The following is a 10,506-nucleotide window of genomic DNA, read 5'->3' as shown; positions in this document are numbered from 1 at the left end:
TTTACCTGTGAAAAATTCTTTATGAATGACCTTTTTTGAAACCTAAACTTGTTAATTTAAATGTTAAGTAAAGGCTGTCCATATCAGTACTACAGTAACTCCAGGACAGTACTGCCATCTAGTGGTTTCCTTTCAAAGCACGTCTTTACATTAAAATGGTACATTTACAGAGCTTTGCAAGAATGTATTAAATGTAAATGCTGTTTAAATATGGGTATTTTGTGAAGATCAAGCTGCTTCTAATATTTTTTTAGTTTATTTTTATCTCTTAAACTGGATCATCACTTAACTAAGTAGTGTTTATTGATAATAATTAATCTATTTCTTTATACCACAGTGTCAGTAACCACAGCCATAATTTTACAGGATTTATTGTGGGAATTGTGGGAAAAGTGACACTGAACAAATATGGCAGGAAAAAAATTCCATTTTGACTAATTTGTTGGTGGAAAAATAAGTTGAAATGCTCTGCTGTGGAACACTGTTTATTTATTAATGAGCAGAAACTAACTCACAAGTCTCTGCTATTGTAGCTACTGGCTCCTTATTGTTATTTTTTTTTTAAAATCACATTTAATAAATGTGTCACAAAAAGAGAGGAAGCCTCAAGAAAAGCCCACACACCAGTGGCACAAGTTGCTGTAAATAATCTTGTAGTTACTGGCAGAAATGCAGTATGTCAGAATTAAATATTCAGCGTTGCCTCAGAACCACAGCCTGGTAAATCCGTCGGTCCCAATCAAAGGGCCTTTGTTAGATTTAACTTACTGTGCATCCTGGCTCTTGAACTTTTTTCATGTTTTGTGACAATAAAAAAAATAAACCTCAATGCATTTTATTGGACATGTCAACACAAATAAATACAAATTAAAATCTGAAGCTTTTATTGCAAGAATCGTAAACTGGGAAGTGACCCCAAGGAGCCTGGAGTAATTAAAACAATTGTTGATACATCTAGCTACAAGTTTAGCCACATATGCTCTTTTGCAAAAGCCATAGAAAATGGTACACATAAACATGCCGCTAAAAATATAAATATATTATTTGAAAAACAGATAAAACGGAGCATAACTGCATTGATTTGCTTGGACTTTTCTTTCTTGGTGGTCTTAAATGTTGGCGAGTCTCTGGATCTTCGAGGATTCTTTAATTGTTGAAGGTTCTGTCTATATGGCATTGGTGTGTTATTTATCCAAGATGTCTAAAGAAAGACAAACTTTGTTTACAGCAAAAGGAAACGTAAATTGCTTACACCTCGTAAGACTGTGCTTTAATGAATGCGACAGAAAGAGAAAGGCATTTAACGAACCACTTCATCATGTGACAGAAACAGCATTAAATCTTTTGTTTCTCTAATGGTTGCTGGCAGACATGACACTTGAAAGCATGTATGTGTTGATTTCTCTTCCATAAGCTTTATAATGTGAAATGAAAGTGAGTTCATGGCCCCATTAAAAAAAAAAAACACACTATTTAGGACATAGTCATTCAAGATAAAGCCACTAAGCAACCTGTTTTAATACATTTGTGTTAGTAACAGTGAATTAAGAATGCTTTCACCAATATTATACAATGTGTACTGTGCAGGACAATCGTTTTTAGAGCTGCTTACTCATCAATTTCTTAAACACATTTGTTTCTTAATTGCTAATATACATTTTACAGCACAGTGTGCTTTAAATAGTTTCACGGGGAAATGGCCCGTCTGTTGGCTGTTACATTTTAAGAAGGTTTGGAGACCAAATATTTTAGTTCTCTATTCATGTCAGGCTGTTCCTGCTGCATGCAAACCGCTGCAAAGGAAAACTACCTGCCACAAAAACAGTCGGCGAGGAAGACTTGGGCTGGTCACGCTCAGTGAGTTGAACTTTACACAACATAAATGTAGCAGTTTATTTATCTGGGATTACAAAAGTCTCTGTTTAAAACACAAGCGGGGATATTAAAAAAAAGGGCCCTCTCCCTGGGAAGCCGATTTATCTCTCAGTTCAGTAGAAATGCACAACCTGCATTCCCCGTAAACATGTAAAAGCCTGAACATCCAGCTTCCCCCTCTCAATGAGGTTGTGCTGCAGCTGCACTCGCTCCAGCCTGCTGAGGCTTTGATTCCCCCAGCAGAACGCATCAAAGGGCACCGACCGAATCCTGTTGTGTGCGAGCGCTACCGAGCGCAGGCCTTCAGGCAGCTGCCTGGGCACCTGGCGCAGCGTGTTGTGACACAGGTCCAACTGGTGCAACGCAGACAAGCTCCTGAATGCGCCGGCGGAAACTTTGAAGATCTTGTTTCTTCCTAGTCCCAAGTGCTCCAGACTGTTCAGGTTGAGGAAGGAAGATTTCTTTATTGAGGATATCAGATTGCCCTCGAGGTTTAGAGCTTTCAGAGAGTAAGGAAGGGTTCGCGGCACTCGTCTCAGTTTGTTTCCTTCTAAGTTGAGGCTTTCCAAGTGCGTTGCATTGAGGAGGGAATCTCTAGGAAGACCTTTGTTCTTCAACCTATTTGCACTTAGATCCAACACTAGCAGCCCCGACATCCCATTAAAAACGCCTCTGCTGAACTGCTCAACGCGGTTCCCTCTAAGATATAGCTCTCTGATGGACAGCGGTAAGTCCAAAGGCACAGAGGCTAACTGGTTGTGATCCAGGTTCAGAGTACGGAGGTTGCGCAGAGGGGACAGCACACCAGGAGGAAGGGATTCAGGTCCACTCCCTAGGCTGTTCCTGCTAAGGCTTAAAACGAACAGACCGGGACAATTTGCCCAGGCCGCCTCCGACGTCATCTTCAGGCGATTGTTGTCCAGCCGGAGCTCCTCTAGAGAAACTGGGAGGTCCGTTGGCACGCTTTGAAGGAGATTCCTGTCCAGATAGAGGCGCTTCAGAGCAGGAATTCCCTCGAAAGATCCTTCTACGGCTCCGTCTATGAGGCGATTGTTGCTTAAGGAAAGGAGTTCCATGGATGAATATTCACTGAGCAGGTCTAGCTGGATGCTGCTGATGAAGTTGTTCATCAGGAGGACGTAGCGGGCATTATAGGGAATCCCATAAGGAACCTGTTCAACACCTCTATCAGAGCACTGGATCACTCTGGAAGACAATGCACACTATTAATGCAATGCACAATCAAGTTAACAGCATAAATTATTATATGATATTGACAGGTCCAAAATCAAAATTGTTGATTTAAAGTTCTAATCTAATATTTTTATCATTTTAAATTATGGATAATATCAATAAAAGTGTAACAAAGATACATTCTTGTCACCAAACGGTGCAAATTTATAGCAAGGTCCTTATCCAATCCCGAGCACTAGCTGAGATTTTGCTGCCAGTTTTTTTAAAATAATGCTCTATTCTTTACAGTGAAAGAGAAGCTGTCTCTGCTCTGTCTACAAACAACTAACTGGAGCCACATTGAAATATGATGCAAGCTGAATTATTAAGAGGTCACATACAAAAAAGAGAGGAAACATGCTAGCATTAGCATAACAGTTCAGCAAACTGCTGGAGAAAGATGTGAGAGTTGGACCCTGAGGCTGTAGCGGGTCAAGTCAGATAAATCTTTAGAAACATAACGTTGTCCTGCAGAAACACCTTTTATAAATCAAAATATCTGTCAGCATTGGAAAAAAAATGATCTGGAATATCGTTGGCAAGTGTGTTGAATGGGACACAACCAAAATGCTACTAAAGGATTTTTAAGGATTTACATGGTAGTGAGTAGGGCTGGACGATATAGAAAAAAAGCATATGGATAAAATTTAAATAATATTGAAATCAATATCGATAATTATCAACAAATTCAAAACATATATTTTAGGTGCAGCCCTGGCCTTTTTATGCTGTTGCTTAGCGATCTATTTTTAGATACAGAACACGCAACCACTGAATTCAAACTCAACCCTTTATTCAACCAACTTTTTATCAAAACTATAAGTTTTCAAAAAAGAATAAAATAACATGTGCTTTCTGAACTCTTTGAGGGTGCAGAGCTTGGTTCCTGGGTCTGCGTTGTGATTGGTTGGAAGGATGTAATGACTGTAATATTAACCTACATGATTGGCTAGAATGCAAAGGAATGCAAGCTTATTTTATTGAACCTGTTATTGACCTTTTTTTCTTTCATCGATTTACGTCTATCGATCGATAGATATATTGTTATTGAATTATCGTCCAGCCCTAGTAGTGAGTATGGGACTGTAACTTGGATTCAGTGAATGCCTGTTCTTCCGTTACTTAATTCTGGTCGGGGCATCCCTCTAATTTAAAATGAACAATTTTTAAATGGTCTAAATCAGCAGTCGCTATCCTTAAAGTCTTACCGTCCATAACAAGCACACTCAGGTGGACAGTAGTCATCCTTAAAGTAAGGAAAGTGTGTTGGTGGAGGGATTCTCTCCTTCCCCTCTTGTGGCTTTCGTGTTTTATTCTCCGTCTTCCTATTCTTTTCTTTGGACTTTTTCTTACTTTTGCTGCTCCTGTTGGTTTTTGTTGGCATCGCTGATGGCGCTGGGGTTGGCAGAGGTTTCCGTCTGGCTGGAGGTCGGGTTCCTTGTGGTTGGGGAGAAGATGCTTTACTATGCTTGACTGTAAATATGATGTCCTTTTCCATTTGTGTAGCAGTTCTGGGTTAGCCTGGAGTTAGGGCTGTGCTTGCCTTGTGAGTAAAATGGACCATTTTAGTATTGTTTGTTTTGATAAAATGTTCCTTTGTAGTTTATAAATCTTTGAGCATGAGCTTCATCTCTGCTGCTTTGGTGTGACTATTTTAAACCCTGTACCTAAAATTAGATACTATCTTGGCTTTTGAGTCTGAAGGAATGATTTTGGAAACATTGGGCTCTAAACGGACAAACTCTTGATTATGCAGAGAAGTTGAAAGATTTTGAGACTCAATAATAGAGAGGGTAATTTGCTTAAAAGACGTGTTACATTGTAATATTCCTTATTGTTAACCATTTCTTTTGTTGTTCTTCCTATGGTTTCTATATCACCTGTTTTGCTGTTAATATCACCTCATCCTCTTCAGTGTCTCTTCTATCATGAAAAAGAGGAGTTGCTGCAACCTGTTGTCTTTCTCTGTTCTTTATTGGATTCTTTTTATTTAATTTTACATCAGTTTTCCCCCTTGTTGGTGAAATCTGTAAGCATTTTTATCTTACTCTCACTCTCACCGAACACTTATGTGATTGGATTAGGGACTAAATGAAGTCCATTCTCTTGCACCTATTCTGAATACCTTTGTTGAGATAATCCTCTTTGTCTGATGGAGAGTATTTCTGAGTTTTTGTGTTAGAAAAAATACCAGCAGAATCTGTCTCTGGGATTGACACTTCTTCAAATCTTCTGAAATGTTCTTGATTGCCCTGCAGGAAATCCTCTATTTTGCTGGTTAAAGTGATTTTATTCTGAATCTTTTGCTTACTAATCTTCTTTTCTGACTCTGTCTTTAAACGTACTTCTTTGTCAACCCTTCTTTGCTCTGTGATCACTTTATTCTAGTAAAGCATCTTTGCTGCGCTTGTGTCTAAATGTGTCCATAATTAATCTGTTCTTCCTCAGTTTCCTCCCTGTTTTCACCTCCATTTTCTCTCTCCTCAGCAAATATGGAAACCTCTTGCTGGGACGGGTCATCGGTCCTCACAGCAGCCACCTCGGTTACAGTTGTACCTGTTTGCAAATTAAAAAAGATAGAAGGTAACAAAAAAATAGTACCAGTGATTTGCCATCTTGGCTATATCTTATCAAGAAGGAGATTTTCTTAAGAATAAATGCATGTATTCTTCACCTCCTAATATGACCTAGCCACCAGACATTACTTGCAGTTTAATGTGCATCTTCTAATTCTGTTACAAAGCCAACAGTCAACATCACGTGCTGACTGTTGGCATTGTAACTCTGCAGATATTAAACATCAATCAATATTAGAGAGTCATTAATGCCGGTGAGTTAAAATCTCAAGACTTTTGAATATTTATTAGGTGCCCTTTTATTTATTTACTGTTTATGACTTTATTTCTGAAGCACACTTAGTGATGCTGCCAGTTTTTGTAAATCAGGGCTTATTTTCATGTGCGCATCTTGTAAAACAATGGGTATCAATTATGTTGATTTAACAAAAGTAGGTTTATGCCCTGCAATATATATTTTTGTCTTTAACCTGACATTCACGTGACACAGCCAGGCTGAGGCTATCATATGAATTGCTTTGCACTCACGCTCATTAGACAGATATCCGTTTAGACGAGAGCTACAATGAAAGCAGCTGAAACATGATTAATTAATCTTTAAGGCCCCAATTAAATTTAAAAACCACTAAAACAACTTTTTCTGTAGCTTTGTAAACACGATGCTCCATCCATCCATCCATCCATCCATCCATCCATCCATCCATCCATCCATCCATCCAGCCATCCAGCCATCCAGCCATGAAATATTGGCGGGTGCAGCCTGGTACTTACCTGGATTCAACATTTTAGAAAATCCAGAAACGCTGAAGAAAACAAGCAAGAGTGTAAGCTCTTGCATTGTCTGTGGGGGAAAGGGGGAAATTTATCATAAATAATTTTTTTAGAAAACAATCATGGTGTGTCTTAAGCATCAAACACGTATGTTTTGCATCACTAGCAGAGCTTTCAATAAATTAAAAATGAAGAAGGAAGAAACTCCTCTAAACGTTGGATTAATGCTACAGTTAGAAAAAAAATGTTTTATAGTCAAGTCAGATTACAATTGCATGTAAACGAAAAAAAAAAGAAAATCATTGAAAACTTCATTTATTTTCAGTGAAAAAAGTAAAACTCATGTTAAATGCATGTTCCCTTCTCTCAATACTTGGTTACAGAAACTGAATTTTAAATTTTCTGTTTATTTTTCCATTAGGTGTGATCCACAATTATTGACATTGAATAAACACTTTAATTATATCATTGTGTATGTAATGATTCTATGAAACAGAAGTTTCACTTTTTTAAATGAATTGCTACAATAAATTGCCTTTTTGTTGATATTTCAATCTACTGGGATGCAATAGTCTCAAAAATCAATTATTGAGTTGTATGAATTGTTTCCGCCATTTTCAAAATACTGTTCATATTCTCAAATCCTATTTTCCTTGATTTTGTCTCTGCCAGCTCTGTGTTGCGACCTTTAATATCATTAGCATAACATTGCAACGTCATTTAAACATCGTCTTTATTTAAAATATGCACTTACCTGTCATGAGTTTGGCCTCCTAACGAGTCAAAGTTAAGTTCCTTCTTTAATGAACTTTGTCCAGTTAATCTTACATCTGTGTGGGGAGTGAAATGGTTTAAAACTATGAGGACAGTCCTTGCCTCACCACCCAGAGCTGGCTCTAACGATCCATTTCAAGGCCCTTTTCTATATGGAGAATTTTCACACATAAGCTCTGAGCCAGCTGGGGATAATTACTCCTGAAATACCTTTATCTGGAAGGGAATTCTAACACTTACCCTCCACATCAGAGGAATCCCAGGGATCAATAGCAGGAAGAGGGCAACTTCAGGAAAAGGGGTCAGAGGTGGCAGCTGGCTTTTACAGTGCATGCTATTTGCTCCACTGAGGGGGGATATAGCTTCCCGGTCATTATGTTTAGGTGACAAGTAGCTCTTGAAAAATGCTCGGCCTTTGACCTTTACACTAATAGCCTGCTGTGTCTTAGGTCCAAAACTGCTGATGATCACTTTTGGAAAGAGATCTGCTGTGGCTGAATTAATTCTTGTCGCTCAATACTTTCCTTCCCGGAGTTAAAAGATTTTTCACTTAGGATTGCAAAAAAACATAACTGCAAAAAATGGTATTTAGCCTGCAGGGAATATTCAGCTTAATGGCTTGTGTGCAACAGTGAGGAAATTGGATTTCTCTATGATAGTCAGATGTTCTAATACATTGAGCTCTCTAGATGTTTCTGTTGCATTTTTAAAGTTTGGAATCAATTATTTTTGCAACAAAAAATAATTCTGACTCACTAGTAACATCATTTCTGACAAAGGCTGCACTTTAAAATAATTTATCTGCATTTTATCAAACCTAACAAAATACCAAAAAACATATTTATACTTCCAAGGGAGGGATTTAGCAAATTCAGTCACTGCGTGTCTGAGTGCTGTAGGTTTTTAGTGCCGTCGCTTGTACATCACTGTCTTTCTTATTTTATTCTAAAGGTTTGTACCAGAAATTGTTGCTGCAATCCAGACCCAGACCAAACTGGATGTCAAAGTGACTCAATTAATGACAGCCATGTGGGTGAGATTTGAATTCATGATGACATAACAAAAATAATACATATATTATCAACAAAAAAAATGCTAAATAAATAATGAAATATCACAAATCCCATTATCAATGAGTCATACAAAAACAGAGCGAAAGCAAGCTAATTTTAGACAAACTAGCATATAAAATCCTGTTCAAAGTTCCTCAGTATAGCAAAATCCATGTTTACTGAAGATCTTTTGTAGTCATTTGTTCTAAGATTAATTAGAAATAAATGATGGCCTGCATGTTTTAGGTGTTAGAATGTTATAGTAGCTTAATAAATGGCAGTTAACCCTATAATAAAAAAGGCTGTGAAGAAACTCCAGTGTAAAAATATATATTGGTCACCTTGAAAAAAAGCATCCTGGGCATGGTAATTGGTAAGTTTACAAAAATACTAAATGTATCCTGGCAAAAGTTATAGGTTCAGTTTATCCATGTTTTTCAATGTGGTCTGTTAACAAAGGCACTTTATTTGTTGAGTCATTAATCAGATTGACAAAGTTTAACTTTTTTTTTTTTTTGGATTGGTCACAAAACAAAAAATGTGTCCTTGCAATTGTACCAATTGCAAGGACACATAAAAGTTACTTCTATAAAACTGTATAGAAGTGTCAGGTTTTTAATTTCCAGCCTGCATTCTACCAGAAATCAAGAAACACCTATCAGGTAGAAAAAAAAACATTATAAATAAATGCATTTAAAAATATATATCTTAGGTTCTTGATAATTCAGAATAAAATAAATGTTATAAAAGTATTTTTTCCCCTAAATCTAAACTCAGAGTTGCTTATAAAGGCCAATTCTTTGGTGGACAAGTAATAATAATTCAGATAAAGGAAATGTAAATGTACAGTAAAATATAGGCAAAAATAAAGGTTTAGAAGGAGTTCTAAACTTTTTGGGTTTGATCCAAAATTGACCTGGTTTTTTATAGACATTTTTTATGTATGCTTTGTCTCTTGGGTTACCAGTCTTTTGGGTAGAGTGTATTGTGTAATTAAAGTTACTGCTAAAGTTATCTCTTTGAATTAAAGATGGATACAAATTGTGGAATTTCTGTGAAGTTTGACATCAAAATAGTTTAACAAGAATGATGGAACATATACGAAAGGAAACCCAAAGCTAGATTTAATTTAAATGAGAGTATATTTACATTAACGTTTCTTTAAACGTTGATGGACTTACAATACCTGTAAAATACTGACATCTACAGTACAAAATATGACACAAAACAATTGCGATACCACCATAGGCCACAAAGGGGCAGTATATATTAATTTATTTTTGCCCAGGTTTTCCCTGTGACTCATGAATCTGCCTGAACAACACAGCAGCTAGGCTTAACCTTTTCTGTGTATTTAAATCAGTAGTGGCCTGGCTACTAAAGCAAGCACCAGCACACAGGAATGGTGATTAGGAGGCAGAGAGTGAAAGAAATGGCCCTCAGAAGAGATGGAGAAGTGCCTCGAGTGGTTGCACATCATTTCCTGTCAAAGGTGACGTAACGTATAGGAGAGTAGGTGTGAGAATGAAAAGAAACAGAAGAGCGGGGGTGGCTTTCTTTCAGACCACCACCTTGTTACGGTAAAAACACAGAAGCGTATCTCTGTTTCTATGGGCCCACAGGATGCGTGTTTTTGCGTGATGAATAAAAATCCTCATCGATCGATTTTAATTCCAGTTTATCTCCCTTCTGTGGGTTTGATACCCCATCAACGGCTTCATAAAATCCCTTTCACAGACAAATCTCTATGTCTGGACTTTTGCCTTCAAGCCAAAATCACTTTTACAGTTGAGTGATTGTTCTCCAGCGCACCCGGATGCCTGGTAGCTGCACAGTGGTATCAGCATTTCCTCTTAGTCTAGTAGTATTCCTCCATCCCTGAATGTCAAAATTGCCACACAAAAAAAAAAAAAAAAAAAAAAACAACAACTGACAAGCACAAGCTACAATTGGTGGCTTAATGTTAATTTGAGGTACCAAACACTCAATGTTATGTATTTTGAGGGCATAATTGTTGGGATGCATGGTAACACAAAGAGCGGAGTTACTGTAAGTACAATAAACAGTGAGACATGCAGTTACTAAAATAGCAAACCTTGACAGACAGTATGTTAGGGCAACAGACCTTCCACCAAACAATCACATCTGTTCGGAGCCAATATTGGGGGTAGAGATATCAGCGGGGGGTTAACAAGGCTAAAGTCCAAAGGTCACAGACTGCGATC

At 37.5% G+C, this 10,506-nt stretch overlaps 1 protein-coding gene across 1 annotated transcript; it reads right to left on the bottom strand.

Moving 5' to 3' along the window:
• Nucleotides 1-1,453: 1,453 nt before the first annotated feature.
• LOC105931147 (asporin) lies at nt 1,454-7,763 on the bottom strand. Its single transcript, XM_021320097.2, has 5 exons — nt 7,210-7,763; nt 6,456-6,525; nt 5,575-5,664; nt 4,317-4,545; nt 1,454-3,081 (listed from the first exon to the last, which is right to left on the bottom strand). The coding sequence occupies exons 2-5, from the start codon at nt 6,520-6,522 to the stop codon at nt 1,989-1,991; spliced, it is 1,479 nt and encodes a 492-aa protein (XP_021175772.2). The 5' UTR covers nt 6,523-6,525; nt 7,210-7,763; the 3' UTR covers nt 1,454-1,988.
• Nucleotides 7,764-10,506: the final 2,743 nt, after the last annotated feature.

Source organism: Fundulus heteroclitus, chromosome 17 (assembly GCF_011125445.2).
Source record: "Fundulus heteroclitus isolate FHET01 chromosome 17, MU-UCD_Fhet_4.1, whole genome shotgun sequence".
Taxonomy (NCBI): Eukaryota; Metazoa; Chordata; class Actinopteri; order Cyprinodontiformes; family Fundulidae; genus Fundulus; species Fundulus heteroclitus.
Note: the sequence above shows the minus strand (reverse complement) of the source record. Positions and strands in the feature narration are given on the sequence as shown.

Excerpts from the sequence above, each read along its gene's own strand:
- LOC105931147 (XM_021320097.2), bottom strand. The coding sequence starts at position 6,522 with ATGCAAGAGCTTACACTCTTGCTTGTTTTCTTCAGCGTTTCTGGATTT. Across the intron at positions 5,665-6,455 it reads TTCTAAAATGTTGAATCCAG|GTACAACTGTAACCGAGGTG; the intron begins GTAAGTACCAGG and ends ATTTGCAAACAG. Across the intron at positions 3,082-4,316 it reads GAGTGTGCTTGTTATGGACG|AGTGATCCAGTGCTCTGATA; the intron begins GTAAGACTTTAA and ends ATTGTCTTCCAG.